The following is a 24,100-nucleotide window of genomic DNA, read 5'->3' as shown; positions in this document are numbered from 1 at the left end:
TGCCAACACTCATTTCAAAACACATACAACCACAAATTAACGATCTCATTGACTCCAAGGTAAACCAAACATCATCATTTAATAAATGAGCTTGCAATACAAAACATCTGTGCAAAAATGTTCAGACAAAATACAAAGTCAAGGCCTCTCTTGATCAAAAGGATAAGCATGTACACCTTCTTTAATAGGTACACTGTTATTGAAATATAAATGTAGTGTAAATATGTTGTTGTCTTTTTAAAAAAATGACACAACAATTGTTTTGTGTTTTGTTTCGCCCAATACAAAAATACCTAGACTTGCTAAAGATTCACAGTCTTGTGTACAAGTGGTTTTGCACGGCTATATTAGTACACATCAATCCTTACATGCTGGATGGAGGTCAGGTACACTCAGAGGTCAAGGTAGCTTGATTTGCTTCAGAGGAACAACAAAGATACAAAAGACAGCAATGGAGTAAAAACTCAAAGAGAAAATTAACTTAAAATGAGTCAAATAATCTTGGACTAGATTTGTCAAGAAGACCAAAACATGCTTCTGTTGATCATAGTTGGTTTGAATAAATTATCTCGGAGTAAACTGAAGCCCAGTCTCATATTATTCTGGTTTATGATCATTTTATTCTGCAGGGAATTGGAGCAGCTGCTTTTGTTGTAGTGAAATCAGGTAGTAAGTGTTTAAGGGGCCATGAACATAATAAGTATTGTCTATCTACATTCCACAAAGGTCAACTCAAAAAACATTACCATTAAAAAATGCTTTACAGGCCACAAGCCATCTTAACTCCGCTTCATGCTCCGCACATGATGCTATGAGCGTGTACCCTTGTGTCATGCTAGATGTGTGTTTGGTTAGTTAATACAGCCGATTGATAAAAAGTGCAACATGTAGAGTCTGGGATGCTTTTACAACCATTCAAACCCAATGAGTGTCCACTACACAGCATGAGCTGGAGAAGGGAACTAAGACCACACACTGATATGTTACTGCAGCCGGTTCTGGGATTTCTATTTTCTTAGAACAAAAGGGTCATATTTACTTTACTTTGTTTCTAACAAACCATCAAATAATTAACAGCTGAGGCATCATTTGGGTGATTACAGGACTGATGATTATTAATCATTTCCCCACATTTTCTTTGTCATATTGCAAAAAGATATTCAGGTAAATGTGAAAAAAAGTATAAATACAGCTGTTATTTCTGAGACATATGGGCATATTCATTTTGTTTTTTTCCTTTTAAAAGTTGCACTTACCCCGGTTGGGATCAAGTACAGTTGGAGCCGAGTGTTAACGGATCATTTACCGATACAGAACCAAATGCAAGCAACATAAATAATGTCTCTGAAAACATAATAATACTTATTAAAAGGTCAGACATTCTTCTGTTCAGGCACAAAGACGGCATGAATGTAAGCATCAATTGTTTTTGTTTATGTACATGAGGCTGGATGATCTTTGCAATGGCAACATTATCTCTAACGAGCCTCATGCGTTTTAACCCTCCCTGCTTTGAGTACTTTCACTCCTCCATGTCTTGAAAGGACATTTTTGCACAACACAGATGCTGGAAAAACAGGAAAGGAAAAGGACAAAGACATAAAGACAAGCCCTGTGAATAAAATTCCTTCAAAATTCAAATACTGGAAAAACTCTCCCATCATTTTATTTTTTAACTCCATATCCAATTTACAATAAAAATGTTCTTTTGTGAGGGTGAAATGTTAGCTTTACATCAGTGACAGTACATGTAGCCCAGCCCCTCACGTGGTGAGTGAAGTGTTTGTGCCCTGAGACGGGTCCAGTTTAGCTTTGGAGGATACGTGGTTTCATCTGGAGATCTGAAGGGGATCCTCTGCAGACAGCTTTTGAAGTTAGATGCCATGTTTTATTTCTCAATCTAAAATACTCCCTGTTTCCTTGTTTCTTAGCCTTGGAAGCTGTGTACTGAATTTTGAAAAAGGCAAAGAGGCCTGCGTCCATGTTGCAATAGTGTCAGATAGTCTTATTGAGGTTTGCACGAAAAACATTCAGGTGTCATTTCCAAAATTATTTTGTGTGAAAATGCCTGAGCCTGGACGAGTACGCTAGCCAACTTATCACCTGTATCTGTTTGAGTTGGAAGTCCAGCTGTCACATAGTCGTTACCTGTCTGCAACGCGTGAAGCCCTAAAGGCTCCAGCACGCCCTGTATACTGATGTATTTGAGCAGTTCGGTGCTGGTCTTCTCACCAAAAGCTGCTCAACGTCTAATAAAACTTTGTTCTCATTGCGGTTCCCATTTTTTGTTTGCTCGGTTTATGACTCACTAAATGCAGTTTATTTTACTGTACAAGCAAAAACGCACAGCACGAATTTCTGTTCTCATACGTCAAGAAACGAGCAAGTCGCACCGCTGCTGAAAAGGCACCTAAAGGTCACGGTGTCGGTGTCTCCTTCACATCCTGCATGAAACGGTCCGGGAACTCAGTTGTTGACACTAACCATTTCTTAGGAAGTTGGATGGACTTGCTACTTTTTTCACTTTTAAAAACTTTTCATAATAACTTTTCTTAATAAAAAAAAGTTCTCGCTCTTGAATATATATCTTTGTATTTCACTCATTCTTTCCGGACGTATGTACCGTATTTACACAGAGGTTAAAATAAGAACACAACATTTTCAAACCATGGTGGTAAGTACACATGCTTTTAACAATAAGGCATTAAAAAGTCAGACAGCTGTGGATATACTTGTGTAGCCGCGTTGTCTTGCACACTCAAATGTGCGTTCAGGCCAGTTTCTGTTGGGTCTCCATGTGACTAGAGTAGAAACGTTAGACCGGGTCCCTGTTTCAGAGGCTAGACTTCTCAAATGTGGGTCCCGAGCAGAAAGAGAGTGAGCGTCTCTCGGTCTATCTACAGGTCTGCGGTGATGACCGAATCGTTGTACATTAGTGCGTCAGAATCCGCAGCGAGCAGCGCCTTTTGTGATGCGTGGTCCAGTTGTCCCACTCCCTTCTGGCAAACTTGTCCGTACACCTGAATCAGCCCTCCGCTGTTCCCGGGCATGATGCAGTGGGAGAGCAGCGGCGTGTTGGCGTCATGGTTGGAGCCCGTGGTGGAAGGCACTCCGCTGACGTGACCCGTGCTGGTGGAGCCACTGGCGCTGCTGGGTGAGCGGCTTTTGGGAGGTGGCAGGTGATGCTGTATGACTCTGGTCGGTGGGACCGGGGCAGGGAAGTGGGCTGGAAAGGCTGCGTATCCGGGTGGGATTGGGTATCCGTTGACGGGGATAAAGCGCTGGTGGGTTTGTGTCACAGCCATGGGGGCCCAGGCCTGAATCGGGGCCATCTGGCCCTGAGAGGGAATAGCCTGGGCTGGGTAGAGGTATCCTGCAGCCGCGGCGGCAGCCGCATAGCGGGGGTTGCTGAGGTTGCTCACGGGACTGGCACTCAGCGAGGTGGTCTGGGTGGTGGCATTGCCTCCACCACCAGAGGGCGTGCTGGAGCTGGCGTGGGATGATAGGCCCTCCCAGGCTCGCAGCCGGAGGTGGATGTCCTTGAAACGCGTTCGACGTGTTGGTCCCTCCTGCCAGCATTCAGTCATCAGACCATAAAACCTGAGAGACAACACAGTTAGTTAGTTATCAAGCAATTGTACGAATTTCACTATAAAAACTGCTCAAATGCCCGACACTCGCTGCTCTGGTTGTTTTAACTTCAAAACAAGGTGAAGATACAGTGACGTTTGTGAGCTTTGTACCACCAGTTGCATCATGTATGTCATCTTCTCGTTATTTACTCCACAGCTTATGCTGATCAGCAATATTAACTTGAACATACCTTGGTGGACAGTCCTCGGGGCAGGGAAGCAGCTGCCTCTTCCTCACCATCTCCATCACTTCCTGGTTGGAGAAGCCGTAATAGGGCTGCAGACCGTAGCTGAAGATCTCCCACAGCACAACTCCGAACGACCAGATGTCCGAGTCTGTGCTGAACTTGCCGTAAGCAATGGCCTCTGGGGGCATCCAGCGGATGGGCAGCAGAGTTTTGGGATGGAGGCAGTAGTAGTCTGAGGAGTAGATTGCTCTGGAGAGACCAAGGTCTGAGATTTTGATGTGGAGCTGTTCACCTACTAAAATGTTCCGAGCTGCGAGGTCTTTATGGGCGTAAAAGTGGCTGCCCAAGTACTCCATCCCAGCCGCCACCTAGGTTTAAATAGTCAGAAAGAGAACAATCATTTAAGGAGGAAGTAGCTGTGAAGCATGTCTGTTATGAAGCAAGGTGAGTCAAGAACCAACATAGCAGAGAGAGAGAGATAACAATATTTTAGCTCAATCAATTAATCAGCAATCCATGAATCTCTGCTTCCATGTGAAAATAAGACTTTAATCTGCATTCATATCCCACCTGTATGGACATGTGCAGGAAGTCTCCATGATCCAGGCTGGATTTCACCGTACCGTCCTCATCACTGCTGCAGCCAACGTCAGAGTGCGGTGAACGCATGATCAGGAACTCGTGGAGGTCGCCTAGGGGCAAAAACTCAAACAGCATACAGACAGGCTGCTCCTGGATCACCACACCCAGCAGGCACACCACATTTGGGTGCTGCAGCTCGGTCAGCACGGCAGTCTCCTGTGATTAAAACACAAAAGACATCGGTGAACTTCAAGCATGATACCTGAAAGTGACACTCCAGCTTAAATAAGTCTACTTATTGAGGCCTTGAAAGGTGGCCGGGAGAAGTTTCTTGAGTGTTTCAAACTCAAAAGATGTTTTGGTGTGTTACTTTGAAGGTCTCAATCTATGTACATTGAAAGAGAAGGTTATGCTTCTACAAATCATCTTCTTAAATCATCTGTTTCAATGCTTCTTAAAATCTAAAGTTATCTGGACAGTCCCACAGTTTATTTCTGGAACTATTTTAAGTGAAAAAAAGAGATTTCTAGCTGTATACAGTCTGCCCACTTCTGTGTAAATATAACAAGTCATGCTTCAAGTCTCGTGGGAAGAGAGATGTTTTCAATGGGAAAGTAGTCCCTTGTATTATAAAACATTAGAGTATTTTAGTCCCATATCCACACACAATTACCAGTCAGAAAGAGTACTTACTGTTTAGCCTTATGGGCTCTATAGATGTTACACTTTGTTGATTTTTGCAACTGTGCCCCATTAATAATATATATTTATAAACGTTTGAGCTTTTCTTAAGCTTTGGAGGGAGTAATCTACTCTGTACCTGCTGGAATTCAGCCCACAGTTGGACATTGGAGATATCCTTCAGGGTCTTTATGGCCACGAGCTGTGCCTGGTCCATTCCCGGCAGATATAGGTGACCCTTGAAGATCTTCCCTAAAGTGCACTCTCCCAGCTCCTCCATGAAACGCACAGCCGACAGGGGAAGCTCTTTGGCCTTACTCTGCAGAGAGAAGAAGAAGGCCGGAAAGACGTGAGATCGGTGGGAAAAGAGATGTTACAGAAAGAAGTTAGATCATTGTTTTCTTTGTACTCTATCCTCGCCATCATCCTTGAAAGGAAAAGGGAAACGTTGACACGAGGTTTACGTCGGTGCTGCTAAATCGATGGAGGCGAACTGCCTAATATAACATCATAATATGAAAGTATAGCCCAGAGAGTTGCTAATTGTCATAATCATACTGAATCCATTACATCAGCTCTTAATGACTCCCTTTAAGCCTTTGGAGAGCAATGTGGGAACATTGGGACATTTGGCATTTCACTGACAGGTTAGCAGCTTTTAGAAAGACTAATTAATTAACCTGCCAGTGAAGATGTAGAGTCAGCTGCAGAAATGTCTTTGTGAGCGGGGACATTTTAGTCTTTTATTCTAACTAAAGAGGACAAACTGCAGACTGGAGGTGAACAAAGAAAATGTTCTAATTCTGTATCATTATGTTTTCATTAGTGTATAATCACCTAACTCTAAGAATCGTTGTGTTTCCTCTTCAAGGATATAAAACTGCAGTAAATACAAAAATAATGAACGTTCTATTTTTAATTAACACAAATAGAAGATACACTATCAAGACATTAGCGATCGAGGCTTAAGTCTGTGTGTGTGGAAATAAGTGTGTGGAAGTTATTTGCCTCATTTTGTGTGGTTGTTTTTGAGAGAGAGAGAGAGAGAGAGAGAGAGGGAGAGAGAGAGAGAGAGAGAGAGAGAGGGAGAGAGAGAGAGAGAGAGAGGGAGACAGTGAGAGACAGAGACAGAGCAAAAGAGAGAGAGTGTGCGTGTAGCTGTACTAAAAGATAAAAGGTAAGTCAAGGTTGGCACAGATTTTCAGATTCCAGGGACTATGAGATGAATAATTAAATTCCTCAGTGAGCAGGAGAGCGACACACAGTCCTGTATGAGCTCTGAGGGGGGCGGTATGTATGTATGTATGTATGTATGTATGTATGTATGTGTGTATGTATGTGTGTATGTGTGTGTGTGTGTGTGTGTGCTTGCTGATGTTATGAGAAGCACAGATGTTTTTAGTTACGGGCTTGTTTCACCCGTTCTTTCCTCCCCACACCAAAACCCTCAGATCCTCCTCACACCACCGCAGGTTTCTGTTTCTGTGTGTGTGTGTGTGTGTGTTTATGTTTATGTGTGTCGAAAGGGATCGTCACGGACAATGGCTCCTGGCTGACCCGGCAGCAAAGCCTGTTGCCTAAGACAGAGTTGTAGATAAGAAGGGTCGGGACAGTCTTGGCAATGATGCTGTATAATTTGAGGGTTTAACATCAAAAAGGTTTTAAAAAGATTTTAAAAAACAGATCCTCATTTACCCAAATTGTCTTGTATGTGGAGTATTAGGCCACCAGATCAGTTGCATGGTTCTGGAAAAGGAGGTAAGAACTGCACCTCTGTAAAAGCTTTTGCTTTTGAAATCTTAAAATGGAAGGTTATGCAATCTGACATGTGTGGACCATATTTCGGGCCCTTGTTGTCTATGAGGACCATTTCAAATTCACTGCATTATTCCATCACTGCATGGTTGTCACTCTGAAAACTTTTATTTGATGTCCCGTAACCTTGACTTTTTTGAGGAGAGGGAAACACTTGCTCCATTGCATAAAAAATAAAAAAATCTTTATAATAATGGCGTTGTGACATTTTGCGGTTCTTTCTACAGCTATAGATGGTAATATTATACACATTACCTTGAGCATCGGCTCTGCTTTACACAAACAGACACACTGTCTAGATACCCATCCCCCCCACCACAAAAAAATGATGTGGAAAAAGATAAACAGACATGATATGACTGAGTGTGCAACCTTGAAAGAAATATGATACAGATCCTAATGTGAGCTATGTGTTGGCTGGCAGAGCAGGGGCTCGATGATCTACATTACAAAGGAGGTTCTGTGACGGAGGGAGGGGGTGAAGGAGAGAGTGAAGGGACGGAGGGAGAGACAGAAGAGGAGCAACAAAGAGAGATGGATTAAGTGAGAGGGAGAGATGTGGAAAAAGAAAAGAGACAGTGAGAGAGAAATAAACAGAGAAAGAGAGCTGCAGCTGAACATTCCTGGACCTGCAGAGCTCTGATTATTGAGATCTGAAGCTCTGCCTGAGACAGGTCACACACACACACACACACACACACACACACACACACACACACACACACACACACGTAACCCCGACATGCTGAGACATATCCCAGTTGACACACAGACGAGCTGTGCCAGTGTTTTGACTCCATCAGTCTGCTCTCATGACTTAAAAAGACAAACGCAGCCAAAGAGCACTGGCCTATATTCACACTGCAGAGTGTGCTGGGAATGCTTTATAGATGAGTGACACGAGGAAGCTACTGATGTGTTCAGCAGAAAAGCCACAGCGAGATGGAGGACTAACTTCTCAGTGGCATTATGTGCAGTGCAACGTCTCCATGAGTCTCGAGTGTTTACACACCTGATTTGATTCTCGTTCACTCAAACTGTTGCATTAGTTTAGGCTGCTGTGAAAGATGTCAATCAAACTCAAACTCAAACCTTTTTGTGTTGTGAAAGCAGACTAAAATGTTCAGTAATGTATAAAAAAAAAGGGGTTTGCAAACCAGCATTCTTGTTTAGTCCTGATGAAGTCACAGGTTAAAGCGTTGAAGTGTACATCAGCACGATGTTGTTGCAATAAAGAGAGAGTGATGAAAAGAAAAGCCTGCACGCGGTCCTGATCCTTCAGCATGAAAGTAAAGTGAACCAACCACATTCATTCAAAAATACAAAAGGTTTACGGATTTCACCTGCTGATTGTGAAGTAAAAAAAACCCAGACTTTTTCCTTTTTTGTCTAACTTTGTCCTCGTGGTGTGTAAACATGGACGTAGAGGTGAGAGCGCATCAAGGAAATGGGGACAGAAAGCCCTGCACCCCCCAGTGTCCTGTGCCTGGACTGCTCTACCTTTGGCTTGTATGCAGTTGTGAGCATGGACATCTCAACGTTTTGTCCTCGGACCGGTTTGGGCTGGCGAGGGGCCGGAGGCGTCGGGGACTTCTGGTTGTTGCGGCACACGCAGATGAAGAAGAAGAGCAAGGCGATGGCTAACGGGATCGCCACACTGGGAACCAGGATGTACAAGATCTCCATGTTGCTGCCGCCAGACTTGTCTTTATGGTCTTCAGGGATGGACGGAGAGAGAGAGGAACAATATCAGATATAAAGCTTATTCTATGACTGAGGCATTACTGAGCTGATGGCTGCTTGAAGAAAATCAAGATGCAGCAATTTTGATTGATTAATAGTTTCAATATTTGTAATGATAATGAGATCTATGGGTTTTGGGCAAGACATCTAGGTTGTCTAGGGCTTTAGAACATGTTCTAATTTGGTATAGACCTAACAATTAATTGCAAAAATAATTATTACTTGAAACCAATTGTAACCAATGTAAAAAGACTAAACAAGAAATTGTGGTGAAAGAAAGAAAGAAAAAAGGTTTTGAACATTTCTATGAATTACTGCTGAATGCTGTCAATATACACTTTGGGAATTCATGAAAATAGCAAACGATTTTGCTTCATGGGACACAAAATTAAGGTCAAGAATAACAACAAGTTTAGTGAAAAACAGGAAGAGCAATGAAAATATCTGCAAATGTGTTACAAAGACAGCAATTGCACACAATGTATGTCATTAGTTTAGACCTCTCACCACAGACGGGTATGTCACAGAGCTCCATGCGGACCCCTTCATCCAGTGTGAAGCACCAGGGGCCCTCCAGTTTGTTCCCAGGGTTGCGGCAGTACGAGTGTCCTCCGTTTAGCTCGGCGTAGCGGATGGCCAGGTAGGTGTGGCTGTGAGGATACTGAGAGTTCCACGGCTGACACTGACGGCCCGACTTGGTCATGCTGACTGTCCCTCTGTAGTCTGCCCCGCTGTTGTTGTAACACTTGTGATCTAAAGGAGGGAAGGCGTGGTGGTGCATTAGGAGTTTGAGTTTGGTCTGTCATCGTCATCGCTTCTCTCTTTTGAGGGGCAGGTGGTGGGCGGGGCTTATCAATTAGCTCACAGGAGGACTACGCATTTCACTGCCGACCGGATATTTCTTTTAAGCCAACTACTTTGAGATTTGTGTCCCTTTTTCACCAAACAGCAAACGCAGACTGCTCTGGGTCCTGTGCTTGCCAAGTGCCAATAGACGCCCTGCAAGCCAGCCAGCCTGAAATGTCTTTCTGTCAGTCACCATTCGCGTGACCACGCACACACTTTCATGTTAGAGACCATATCCTCGACACTAATATAAAAGTTGATTACTCGTCATATAACCGTTTTTGTGTGTATGAGTTTCTGTTTTAAAGGTTGGCATATTTTTACTACAAAATACTTCTACATTACAATGCAACCAACCATCTTCCTGGCAGCAAGGGCGTTTATTCATTGAGGGAAACTGTCAAAATAAACATTGGAAAATTAAACTTGCTTGATAAAGATAATCTGTTAAAAAGGGAAGTATTAGTCTCCTCTATTTTTCTTGCCAACGTTTTAACATTGTAATGCAGTCAAGAGCAGCAAGTGTTAAATCTAAAAAAATATTTAACGGCTTCTAAAAATATTGACAAACTAATTTGCCTGAATATCAATGCAAAGGCAAACTATAAATTATCTTGAGAAGGGCCATATGAATTGTTGCATCTATTCTACAGGCAACTCTGACATTTGACTAGAGCTGCAACCATTAGTTAATTAGTTAATGAGTTAATTAGGTGATCCAAAATAAATTAATTGGAAACTATTTTGGCAAATTATTTTTGGTACATTTTAAAGCAAGGATGCCAAACATTAGCTGATTCACGTTTATTAAAACATACATATTGCTGCTTTTCTTTATCAAACATGATAGTCATTTGAACATATTTGGGTTTTGGACAGTTGGACAAACAAGCAATTTGAAGTCATCACTTTGGGCTCTGAGCAGTTGTGATGGATGTTTTACTATTGTATAGGCCGCTATATGATTATCAAATACTCAAAACAATTATCTGAAAATTAATCAATAATGAAAATAATCATTGGTTGCGGCCCCTAGTTTAACCATAAAGTTGGCTCTGATATCCAAGCCTATTGGTGAGCAGTTACAAAACACTCGGATGCCTCTCTTCATATAAAAATAATAAAGGGAGTCATGCAACCAGCAGGTGAAGGTGTGTCTTACTCTTGTTGATAGGCTCGGCCATGGGGATGCCGATCCTCAGACAGTTGGCGGCCTCCGGGCTGTCAAAGGCCGCCAGGTCCTCACAGTTCGGCAGCTTCAGTCTCTTCAGGATGAGAGGGTTGGAGCGGGCGATGATGTACTCTGTCTTACACAAGTCGTTCTCCAGGATCTCACACTCGTCCTTACACAGGTCCCGAGGTTTCTCGGTTCCGGAGCTCCGGTCGCACGTCGGGAAGGCGAAGTGGCAGAGCGAAGGGATGGCAAACTGAGAGCAACGATCAGACAAATGGTTGGACGTCCCGATCATGGTGAATGCCGCTGTACAGAAGGGAGATAAAAGTTGTAGAATAGAGACGTATTTTAAACAACACAGTCATAATTCAGCTATAAACTAAGAATCTATATTCAGATTTTCAGTCGTTTTTTTAAAAGATTAGAAAAAGACACAACACATCATTCCTGTGCTCACGTTGCTACTAACCCCTGAGCATCTAAACACAGGAAGGATCAAAGAGGGAGACTGACAATAAAAAGGCGACAGCTGTAAATGTATGATTTATAGTTACACCGTACGGTTATTGCAAACACATGCTTTTGTGTGGTTGTGATTATCAGTAAAGCAGCTTTGTAGGGGGTGGAGGAGAAGACAAGCGATTAAAAAGTGGATAACTGAAGTTGGCAGTTATCCAAACGCTCCGAAAGCACATGTTGCTCGGCAATAGTGAAGATCAGTGAAAGTGATATTCAATTCAAGATGGTGAATAGCTCCCGAATGTATGAAAGGTATGATTTACCGTCCTACTGTGGGCTCAATACGACCCTGTGGCATAATAAATCTTAATTATTACTCGTCCTTGATGTTTCAAATTAAGAGTCCGAGTTCAGGACCCCTTTGTCCCTGAACTGTTCAAGGGAAGACGCTGACAGCTTCACGGATGTGATCAATAACATGCAGATTGAACTGTCCTCGGAGAACACGTGCGCACAAACACACTGAACAAAAACACTATGAAACAGTATGTGGGCCATTTGGGCTCCTTCCAAAGTGGATGCTGAACTTCCTTTAAACTCCATAAGTGACATCCCTCCTACAGCATACAGTATTCATAATTAGTATTAATTAATGTTCACCTTCTCAACAGACCTCATTCGCAGAAGGTTTCATGTTATTCAGTGTATGCAGCGAAGGCAGCTTGAAGGAAGCTGAGGACATATTTGAGCCGGGTTTGGCTGATAAATGATGGTTGAACTACTGATCTCACTGGATGAAAGCTGGAAGCTTTTCCTGTCAGACACAAACATGGTTGGTCCTTAAAAACATTGGTGCATATATTTGTAAGTGGATGTATTGCTCTAAAGTTAAGTCATTTGAGTGAAACTAGTTTGAAACTTCACAAAGAAATGACAAAAGAATGGTGGTGCAGAAGAACATGTAGTTATGAATGATTGCCATCTACTGTAAATGTAGAAATATATTTAGACCTTTCTAAAGATTTTCAAGTGTACGATTTGTTTTGCAGTTCATGGGGTCAAACCCACTTATACAAGGAACTTGCTCCTCACCTGTGATCTGGGTCTCGATCTCGCCCTGCATCTGAAACGAGTCGACGAAGATGCTGCGGTTACCTATGAAGCGGGCGCAGGCTATACCTCTGTACGGCTGGCAGAATCCTTCTTCATCGAAATCCTCCCTAAGACATTTACAAAGAGAGTGTGGATCATTTCAAAGATTGCTTACAGAAATCTTAACAGTTACAATACATACAGGATGCCTGGAAGAGCAAGAGGACGTGCCCAAACATGTTGTAATACAAAGACTTTCCACTAGAGGGGAGTCTAAGTTTGAATCTTACACACAACCAACTTGTTGTGGATGGAGAAGGCTGGTTCTTGTTGCTGGACCTAAACCAAGAAAGAGGTTTGCTTGGCTAAAGATAAATCATATTCAAGTCAAAGGCAGAGACCTCACACACACACACACACACACACACACACACACACACACACACACACACACACACACACACACACACACACACACACACACACACACACACACACACACACACACACACACACACACACACACACACACACACACACACACACACACACACACACACACACACACACACACACACACACACACACACACACACACACACACACACACACACACACACACACACACACACACACACACACACACACACACACACACACACACCATTAGGAATTAATGTTTGACTTTATTTCTGTTTATTACAGAGATGTCATCATGAGCCCTAATCTGAAACACATACTCTGAGAGAGAGTGAGAGAGAGAGAGTGAGAGAGAGAGTGAGAGAGAGAGAGACATGTATTCACAACTTTAACTTCCTTTGGTGACTCTTGATTTGTCTCTTTACATTTACCTTCTTTTTAAATCTGTTTATCTCGCTCCCTCTTTCTCTCTTTTCTCGATTTCTCACCGCTCTCATGTCATACACTCACTTGCTCACTTCTAAGTGTGCACGCAAACGCACATGCACATGATTACACGTGCACGCACACATGCACACATGCACACACCCAAACCACATGCTGACTAGCAGGCGATTCGCTCAGTGTGAGATCACAGTGTCACATGCTTTAACTTGTGCCATATGAGGCCTTAAAGACCAGGCATAACCACAAGATATAGAGGAGTGCAGGATGCCAATGTCCATCCACACAAGCCAAGCACAAAAGAACCAGAGTGGAGCTATTGGCTGATTGAAAGCACATCTCCAGACACTATTGCTCCAGTAATGATGAACAGAATCACTTTGTTACTGACCACACCAATCTTTAGAACAAACGTATTACTTTAAAATATCAAGTGGGTAGATGCTGTCTTCAGAATAATGACAATCGAAAACAGACTTAAAACGAAACTCCTTAGATGTCTTCTAAATATTACCATGAGCTACAACAACTCAGTTTTGCCGTTTCAAGTTAATTTAAAAGAAATGTGCTGTCTTGCGTCATTAGGAGATGACTGTTTTGATCCCACTTTATGAAAACACTGGTCCTTTTCACTTAGAGCGTCCTGAGGCTTAATGCTTCATTATCATCCAACCGTGTCTGCCGCCCTTGTTGATCAGAGTCAAGTAGTTTACAAGGGAAGTAGCAGCATGTGAATTGTTCTAATTACTCAACACACTGTAAAACAACACTGACAAGCTTTAAAGATGCAGCTTAAAACAAGAAGACAATGCTGCACGCACACTCCAAAAATGCGGTGGGTGTGTAAGTTTGGTGTGAGTACAGGGTCATTAGGTTCCCTCTCTCTGAGGAGTGTTAAGTGACTGAAGGGCCAAGGTCAGCTCTCTCCCTCTACCCCCATCAGCACAGATCTAAATGGGCTTTCCAGACACACACACACACACACACACACACACACACACACACACACACACACACACACACACACACACACACACACACACACACACACACACACACACACACACACACACACACACACACACACACACACACACACACACACACACACACACACACACACACACACACACACACACACACACACACACACACACACCAGTGGTCTGCATACTGCCGATTCCATGGCGATCTGGTAACATTACATTTACAACTTAATACAGGTTTATCTGTGGAGTCTGTAATTTCCTACTAAAATGTGGAAATCCGTAATAATGAGTTCATGTTGCGGTGCGCCTGCAGACGGTTTAGCACCCCTTCATCAAGCCACAAACTCACAAACTGCTGCATCTTCAGATATTTTCCTTTAGCGAAGAGCTTCATCTCTTTAGGTGGAAATCATGTCTGGCACTAAAGCTGTAAGAGGACACTCAAAAATGCTGCCACTGTGAAAACTAGTTGAAAGATTTGAGGGGTTGATGATTGATTGGGCTGCAACCGTTTTGAACCAGAATATGAAAACACACACACACACACAGAGGATACAAAGTGAGTGTGTCCAGACAGCCGAGAGGTTAGTTTAGTTGTGCGTCACAGAGGATGGTGGACACACACATCCACACTAACATCCAGCCACACACAGACAAGTAAATGACAAGGGAGAGCAGACGATCCGCCACAATGCTGCCAGATCCCCGCCGGCTAATTACAACTCTGGACGGTCCGAACGACCTCAAGCGAAACCAGCTCAGCCCAAATCCAAAGTCGCGTCTCGCGGCTTTCTATATTTTAATTTCTTTCACTCAAGTTGACGTGAATTTAAAGCCATGTCTGGAAGGCATATTAAAATGTCTGTATCCTGTCTAGTGCAGCAGAAATGACTTGTGTCCAAAGAGAGAAAAATTGTAGAAAAGCCACATCTACAATAACCTTATCGCCTTGAGACATCTGAGGTTTTTCAGAAAATCTTTCCAGAGTTTTGTTTTTGTGTATCCATTTCTTTCTCTGTGTTTGTGTGCGCTAGCTATCCCAGGCAGGGAGAGCCAAGTGTGGTTGCTATTTGTGTAAACAGTGGATGGCTGCACAGGCCTTTTATTTTACACACCAACGCCACGGGCCCTCTGTGTAATGTTTTATAATAGTTAATTACAAGGAAAGGCTCTTCCCCTCCGAGACTCAATGTATAATCCAGATCCAAACAGAAAGGCCAACCTCACCACAGAAACTAAACAAGGTATTGAGGACGTTGATTCATTGTCCAATTACATGTTTGCCAACCTCATTATTTATTCAGAGAAGCACTCGTTAAACGCGCATACTATTTGTCCAACACCGCCCTGATTCATGGTCGCATACATTCACACCTGGGTGGTGCCAGTACAGTACGAGACAGAATGGAGACCCTCTCAATGCCAGCTGCTTTTATGATGAAAGAGAAAGAGATGTGAGCAGAAACAAAGTTTAAACTCCAGTTTTCCAGATTTGAAGAAAGTTCACTTCAAAGAAAGAAAGTAAGAAAGACAAGGCAGGCGACATTTATAAACTGCCAACTTATAGAATATCTATACAATAAGTTCCTTTGACTCATGTGGGTGTTAATTAAGAATATTAAAAAGGTCTGCATTCATCCAAGGATCGTAAAAAAATAGACGATATAAAAAAAAACAACCTAGCCAGCAAACGTTAACTTTACAATGTATCTGCAAGCCCAATAGTACACAGTGCATTTACACATGTGGGTATTTATTTAGATGTAGACCTCAAAACTCACAATGAAAACAAGTTTGTATATTGTCTTGATAGACTTTATCAATATAGCTTTGTGCAACAAGGAGACGCAAGTGAACATTTAAAGATAGATCTAGCTCAACCAAAATAGTTTTTTACTGTATGGACACAAACGGAGACACACAAACACGGGTCCTCATAGAAGAGCACTAAACTCAGAGGACTGTTTACAAATGTATCATTGACAGGAAAGGGAGAGTTTTGAGGGAAAGTGTAAGAGGTTGAATGTTAAGCCCACGAAAATGGACGATTTGTTCCGTCAAGAAGAACTTCAATTTGGCATGAAAGAAAAAAAAAGACTGGATTCCTTTAAAACTTGCAATCGATCAAAACAATAAGTCTCTCTTTGCGTCAAACTTATTGCATCGTGAGAAGTACCTTCTAAAACACCTTGAAAAGCATGGAACATTAATGCTAGAGCTAATGCTCTGTCAAGAGTAAACTAACTTAATTGATGGGTGTGTCCTGATTCACTTTATGTTTTGATTATGGAACACATTTTTAGGCCTTTTGCATGTAAACTTGGGTATTTATCATCGAGGAGCTGTGGGCTGGGGATGACGGGTTTGTGTTTTGGAGTTAAGGGGATGTGAAACTCAATGCTCTTTGTTGGAGGGGAAATAGAAAGGAAGGGATTTGAGGGTGAGGAGGCAAGGGGCGGGTCCTGATGACATTTTAGATTTCAGGGTTTCGTTGGCAGGAGCTGCTGTGGGTGCTGACTGAAGAGGAGATGAGCTGCTTGCAGCATGAAGCCACAGCTGCTTCATGCTTTTTTTTTTAAACACTCAGATATGAACTGTAGTGACCTTTGAAACAGCGATGAGCTGGGAGAGAATTTGGGGATTTGAGGACACTAATATTATCAGGAAGTGTGGATGTAAACAGCCATGCCAGTGTTCCATCTCCTTAACTAAACACGTGTGGCTGAATATGTGCTGGGCAATGTTGTGCATGATACTTATTATGTTGTATATTCATTAATACATAAACCTGAATATAGGATGTTGCAAATGTTTTTAGTTTTATCGGTGCAATGCTGGTGAAACATACACTAACATCTTGCCACAGCCAACACTAACTGTAGGGCAGCGATTGATAGGTTGGACTCTTTATATTGGTGTCTGCTTATAGACACGGTAACTCAATTATTACAAGAGATTTGTAGAGTGCATGTGTGGTTGCAGTGTGTAATGATCTCTCACTGACAGGGAGCCAAAATGGCCACCAGAGGCTGAGGTTGACTGGGGTCTGTGGCTGCCAGCGGCCCGTGACCACACTGGGAATGAACAGCGAGGGAGGGCAACTCTGGGCTGCATTAGGATACAATGGAGAACGACCGAGCCCTCATGGGTCCTCGTGTTACTACTGCTCACTGACTGCAACAATAGAGGCTTCTGTCAGCGAGAAGGACGAAAGGATTCAGAGCGTATAGCGAAAGAGGAAGGAGGAAAGAAGAGACACAGGAGATGAATTTCAGTTGGTAGGTTGTTCTTCCCATTTTAAAGCCATGCTTTCCTCAGTATAGCATTGATTATAAGGAGTCTTGTTAGTTTTCCTCTTATTTTAGGCTTACGTCTGACTTTCTGCGCATGAGGTTGAAAGAAATATGAGACTGGATATCTCAACGCCCGTCATTTAGTCTTTTAGACAATTAATAACAAATGTGACTGCGTTGTTTTTGCCAGAACCCTCAGTATGGGGATTGGTGCAATGATCTCTTTAAAAAGAATGAAGAGACACTGTGTTATTGTTGGTCTCAATACGGTCTTCAGTGGACACTCAAGAGTGCTTAGCAAAATGCATTGGTGGGGACTTAATGCTCTAGGTACCATGGAGCCAATGACAATATGATGACCAGGTGTTAAAACACTACACAACTCTTTATAACACTATGAGGCAGGATTGTGCTTCTCTGGAAAGTTATCAAGGTGGCATCCAATTCATAAACCGCACAAAATACGGCGTTCACGTTACAATCTGCAAAGAATGCACACATACTTGAACGGCCGACGCAGAGCCTGCTGTCGCCATGACAGCAGTCGCGGTGGCCATCTCTGCTCATGCTTAATATGCAGCTCTTGTATTTACTCAAACAAGATCGAGATCAATTTTTTTCACTTGCCAGTGAATCGGAGGAATATTACAAGAAACGATGCAGCAGACGCTCGTTTGTTCAAACAGTAAATGCTAAAACTTTTTATAAAAGTCCATTTGGAATAAATGCTTTTGATTTGAGGTAGAAAGGCAACATTTATTATCAGCATTTTTACATTTCACTGAATGAAAATTGACAGGATGCCTCTCCCAGCTATACAGTAGATGCTGGTGCTGCACTCTGCTAAAGTATTTGTTGTAAGGCCCAGTCTTTCATGACTGCATATGATACTAAAGAGCTTTAATTACATGGTATTCTGACATGCAAGGAAGGACCCTGCATCAATCCCGTCACTCCTCACAACGCCCTTGGCCTGGTGACATCACTTCCTCTGGGGACTGCACAGTATCAGAAGTCCAAGTAGGGGGAGGGTTTGGGGGGTGGGAGGGGGGTGTCAATCATCCTGTCAATTAGCAGGATAGGAGGGCAGTATGTCTCCCAAAGCCTAACATAAACCCAGTGGTGTTTAGACAGACACATACGCACACAAACAAATGGAGCACAGAGGTTACGCGGTGCAATCCATTACGAGAGAGGTGAATTAGAGGAGGAGGGTGGGAAGATTTAGTTTGACTAATAACTGACCCATGAGAGATCCAGGAGAACAAATAACAGACAGCCAGCGAAGGTCTGGCAAGACGTGAAGAAACAACAAAGGGAAAGTAAAAACATGGCAGAGAGAGACAAATTAAGTCAGGCAGAAAAATGGTGAGAAAGAGAGATAATTGCGGAAAAGAAGGAGAATGAGGACTGGGAATAGTTAGAAGCTCTAGAAATGAAGTTTGACTGCTGTAGAACAATGTAGTATGTGTGCGTACGACTGAAACATCGTGCTTGTGTCTATCAAGTCCATCATGCTTCAAACAGGAAGGTCCAATACAATGTGAAGAAGGCTCTTTATTTTTAGCGTTGACAAAGGAGTCATACAACAGCTCATGATCTATTTTAATGAAAAGAATTTCCGCCTGGAGCAATATTACAAACTTTGTGCTTGTCTTCCTTTTTTTTTGTGGCTTGTCGCTTTTTCTTAATAGCATTCCTTAATTTGACTTCAGGCTGCCTCGAGACGTCTGTGTGGAAATATTAATAACAGGAAAAGAACAGAAAGCACTGAGGAAAGAACAGAGGAAGGTGATAGCCGAGAGCGAAGCTATTTCTGTGTGTGTCACACACACACACACACACACACACACACACACACACACACACACACACACACACACACACACACACACACACACACACACACACACACACACACACACACACACACACACACACACACACACACACACACACACACACACACACACACACACACACACACACACACACGATTTACGACTTACTGCCTCACAGATCCAATCTGAACACACAAAGGCAGACACTTGAAGACAAGAGGACACATGTTTTGGCTGACTGGCTACTGACGGTGCTTAAAGAGCAAGAATATACACGTTTGAACACAAGCGTGGCCTCCTGAGGAATAATCCTTGATGAGAGCGATTAAGAGTCACTAAAGGCATGTATTGTGGGCAAGGAAAACACTGGACGCACGATGGAGCTCATAATTCTTTTTACAAAAAAAAGGTCTGAAGTCGGAATAAAGGATATAAACACAAATCTGCCAAATTAGTCTGTCTCTGATACATTTTAGGTTGTGTAAAATATGAGGTCTGAGGTTGCTTTCTCTGCAGTCGTGAATTCATCCACTGACATCAGCAGAATGCAATGCAGCTGCAACATATACTGATGACACTTGTGTCTTATACACTTAGTGTTTTCCTTGACTGGAAAACCTGCTCCTCTGCTACGTAAAGGTATCACAACAATAATGTATTTCCCTGCCTACACATAAAAGCCACATCTGACATTGAGGCATACTGGGGAAATAAGTAAGGATATTGCTTGATGAAGCTAGAGGAATGTGGGCACAACAGAACAATAAATCAAAACTCTTCATCAGAGGTGGAACACACAACATAGTTCTGCTTTTCCAAAACAGTAGAGAAGGTATGGCTCCGGATCTTCCATAAAAAGATAATTTACAGGTTCCTGCACTCTTAAAAACAAAGGGGACTAACCAGCACATCATTCAGTTGCTGTAAGTGCCTGACATACACTCTGTCACCCATATTTACAACATGCTCCACGTATATGTGTTTATGTGATATCCGCTCCTCTGTGTTTATATGAGCCACGTGTCGTCTCAGAGTAAAACAAAAAATAACTCCTGCAAATTGATTGAGAGGAAAAAGAATAGAAATGCACAGGAGGGAAGACAATGATACAACATTTAATAACAAATATCCTGTCATCATTATACGTTACTGATGAAGTTTTATGTTTGAAGATGAACATTTTTGAGGTTTCTTGTGTGATTAAACATGGGACTTGGCAATATAGATTGAAGCTATTATTCTGTCAAATGGAGGGAAAGTCATGTCAATCATTGACACCACCTCCCCTTTCTCACCCTCTATCTCCATCATTTGATCTGTCCTCTGACTGGCCAGCCAGCAGAGCCCACCCACACGCCGGACTTAAGGGACCAATTCAGGTTACACTGACAACTGATATTTTTGCACAAGAAAATTATTTTATCTTTACAAAAACATATCTGTGAGCAGAAAATAGGATGTAATACAGACGTCTGGAATGCTTTAATGAAATCTGCTCGCTATAAAATATTTTACTGTCGACGACTTCTGGCAGCTTGAAATTGTTCTACTGAACCTCCCGTCCGCTCAGTTCCCCGTGAGGCCATTGTGAGACTACTTTGCCTTTATTCCACAAACCTAAACTGAATTCATTCAGTATAGGTTCATCTGTTACTACTGGATTTGAAAGGGGCACAAGATAGTAGCCTACATATAATATAAATGGCCGGTAAATGATGATTTCATGATTAATCTCTCAATCTGTCATCGTTAACTTAAGTTCAATTTAATAGACTATTGTTTCTATTGTATTAATTGTTATGTTGCTGTGTGTGTCTATATCAATGTGTATCCCATTGTTATTGTTTAATCACTCTGTAAAGCTTCATCCAGTTGTCTTCCTGGTTGAATCGTTCTCCAGAGACGAGGTTGGAGCTACATTTTACAGTGCTGCTTCATCTCAACCCAAAAGGTCCTCTAGTGATACTGTATGCATGCAATTAGGTCGGCACCAGGTTCAACAAACACAACACCGATCGATATACTGACTTCAACTGAAAGGCCTTGCTTTATCAACATCAAACTGCATTGATCCTGTTAAGCTCTACAAATTGTTAAATATCCCCGGAATCAGGCTTGCAGGATACAAGACCAAACTGCAAACAAAAGCCTCTAGTTATACATACTCAAGGTGTGCCTCCCTCTTTTTCTCTCACACACTCCGACACCACCACTGAGGCCAAAGAAAGAACACTTTCTGTGCATACTCCACACATGTATGTGCATATGTGTGTTCATGGGAGGTATAGGGCAAAGTTCAGGGAAACCCCACAAACCCCTTCTAGGCCTTGTAACCCTCAGGGAGAAACCATCACACACACACACACACACACACACACACACAGACACACACACACACAGGACTTGACCTTGACCAGACCTGCCAACAGGATCACCAACAGACAGACACAGGGGATTCTGGGAAACAGGAAACAGGAAGTGGGCCCTGTCCGAGCTGAGTGTGAGAGCCTTGTTCATAATGAGTTGTGCATGAAAGTCGTGGTGTGCGGTAAAATGTGTAAAGACAGACTTACGCCCTTGCTAACGCCTAATAATGTAAATTGCTCTAATGGTTAAAGTCGGCTACACATCATGACAGTCCCCACGTGTGTGTGTTCATGTGTCTGCCTGGATGTGCGTGGAGCCCCCTGACCTGGGCAGCATTTAGCAGAGCGGCATCCAGGCTTGTGAGGGGGCTGCGGTGGGAGCTCTGGTTTCAAACGGTGCTGGTGCCCTGGGACCAGGCAAGGTCAAAGGGCTTGTCCCCAATGAGTCATATTAAGGCCCTGATCCCCAATCAATCAACACTGCGCTAAAAAGAATCCACAACAAGACGGTAATTTGGACCCACCGAGGCTTTAACTAAACACGTGTGAGAGATAGGGTTTGTAAGAGTAACTGCGTGTGCAGTTCTTTGACTCTGTGTTTTATGTAGAACTGCAAGTGTGCATGTGTGTGACTGCGTGTGGGTAAAAGCCTTTTGAGCCAGAACAAGAAAAAGAAAGCCCCAGCAGTCTACTCCGGACGTGCAAAGGAACAGAGGTGAAGAAAGTCTCAGTAGGCTCTCTTTGTTTTTACAGTGAATGTAAAACACTGACAGAATGCACTTTTTACCTTTTGCTAATGAAGCTAAATCCATCTTCCAGTTTTTGTAGTTAACAGGACTAACTATCAATTTGGGAATACTGCAATAGCTCTTGGTTAACCTATGGGTGCAGACCAGAGTTCCAGAGTCAATCCTAAATAGAAATAGATTTAGCAACCCCCCTGCGTTGGTCTGACGGGGAGTGATCAGTATGTGACAGAGGAGAAGAGCATCCAAAAATTGAGTGGGCCTGTCATCCCCTCAGTCTGAATAGGGTGTGGAGCTTGTGGTGTGGAGCAAATCCTCATCAATCCTGGCCAGCGTCTGAGAACCACAGCACTGTTTACACTGGCGCTGAGGTGAGGAGAAGTGAAACCAAAATCCAACGTTTCTCAACACTGTGCACACAAGTTCTCAGTCTGAGTTGAGGGCCCATTGTGACCAAAAACAACACACACACTGTGTGCTGACGGCAGCAGGCCGGCAGAGTGAGAGGAGAGACTGTTTTTTAAGTGGTGGACGTGCTTTTAAACCTGCATTTGCAACTAAAGTGTCACTGAGCAGGACATTCGGCCCGACGGTAAACATGTGGGCCTCTTTTCAGATTCTGCACCGGCAGTGAGGACACACCAACACGGCACTGCAGTTTCCCATCTAATTTGTTAACTTTATGCATTTAAAACCATTCGCTTATTTGCTTTACTGCTGAGAGTTAGATAAGAAGATTGATACCGCTCTCACAGCATGTGCTAAAATAAGAAGTGGCAGTCGGTTAGCTTAGCTCATAGCATAAAGACTGAAAACAGGGGGGAGGGGGAGAAAGCTAATTTGTTGTTGTACTGGTGGTTGGGTGCCGGACTATTTATTTATTGTCGTATTTCTTGGAGGAAATGCCATAATTATGGACGATTAATGCACACTCTTGTGGATTTAATAAGGTAGTTGTAAATTACAACAGTGTGTAACATTGTACATTTGTTTAAAAAGCAGGTGATTAAAATGTGCAGGTACATTAAGAGAGATGTGGTTGTGGAGCTAGCATTACATTTTCAGTGGATGAAAGGTGCAAGTTCAGAGTTGAGCCTGAGTGTTCTTTAAACTTAAACCTGATGTTCACTCAGCATCACTGTGACACTCTATTGATAAATCATCTTGCATTTAAATGTCACACAGTCGGGTTGTTGGTTTACCCATTTGTCTAGATCTAGTAAATATCTCAATTAAGAGCCTGATTGCATCTTAAGTAAATGCTTTGACATGTTGTTACTTTCCTTGTTGTTTCCTAGATAAAGCTCCTTGACAGCATCCTTTCATCCTCCTATACTCACTGAACGCACCTAGAAAGCCTTCACAGGCACTGTTTGTGTAATTACTTGACGTCTTAATAAATCAGATGCTAATCCCACAGACATGGTAAGTACAACCCTTTCAAAACAGCTGCTGTAAAGCAGAAGAGAGAAGAGAAAAATGGTTTCAGGGTATCAATAAATCTAGTATGATTACACATATTTTAGCGGCTAATAACTTTGAACGAGCCTGAGCAAGCTTCAAGATCAACATAGTGTGACATCTTCAAGTCATTACACATTACACAAACTACTTCCTCAAACTAATTTGTCAATCAACCCGTGCACCGCTGTAGGTGGGACACGCACGCTGCAGTCCTGTCGATACAAAGTCAAATTACTGACTCTTTGATGCTTCCACTGTATGAATGGATTGCCGGTGGGCTGAGGGCAGTGCGGGCCTCACGGTCCCCGTCACGTCAGCTCTGAGG

General features: G+C 42.7%; 1 protein-coding gene across 1 annotated transcript in view; it reads right to left on the bottom strand.

Moving 5' to 3' along the window:
- Window positions 1-1,660: 1,660 nt before the first annotated feature.
- Window positions 1,661-24,100, bottom strand: part of ror1 (receptor tyrosine kinase-like orphan receptor 1) — a 108,971-nt gene continuing 86,531 nt past the window's right edge. Inside the window, exons 5-12 of the mRNA XM_034530972.1 lie at window positions 12,213-12,340; window positions 10,650-10,967; window positions 9,149-9,394; window positions 8,399-8,613; window positions 5,223-5,402; window positions 4,391-4,618; window positions 3,824-4,188; window positions 1,661-3,600 (exon numbers count right to left, since the gene is read on the bottom strand). Coding sequence (XP_034386863.1) covers window positions 2,898-3,600; window positions 3,824-4,188; window positions 4,391-4,618; window positions 5,223-5,402; window positions 8,399-8,613; window positions 9,149-9,394; window positions 10,650-10,967; window positions 12,213-12,340 — 2,383 coding nt within the window. The 3' untranslated portion in view covers window positions 1,661-2,897. The remainder of the gene's footprint in view (window positions 3,601-3,823; window positions 4,189-4,390; window positions 4,619-5,222; window positions 5,403-8,398; window positions 8,614-9,148; window positions 9,395-10,649; window positions 10,968-12,212; window positions 12,341-24,100) is intronic.

This window comes from Cyclopterus lumpus, chromosome 4, assembly GCF_009769545.1.
Source record: "Cyclopterus lumpus isolate fCycLum1 chromosome 4, fCycLum1.pri, whole genome shotgun sequence".
NCBI classification, from domain to species: domain Eukaryota; kingdom Metazoa; phylum Chordata; class Actinopteri; order Perciformes; family Cyclopteridae; genus Cyclopterus; species Cyclopterus lumpus.
Note: the sequence above shows the minus strand (reverse complement) of the source record. Positions and strands in the feature narration are given on the sequence as shown.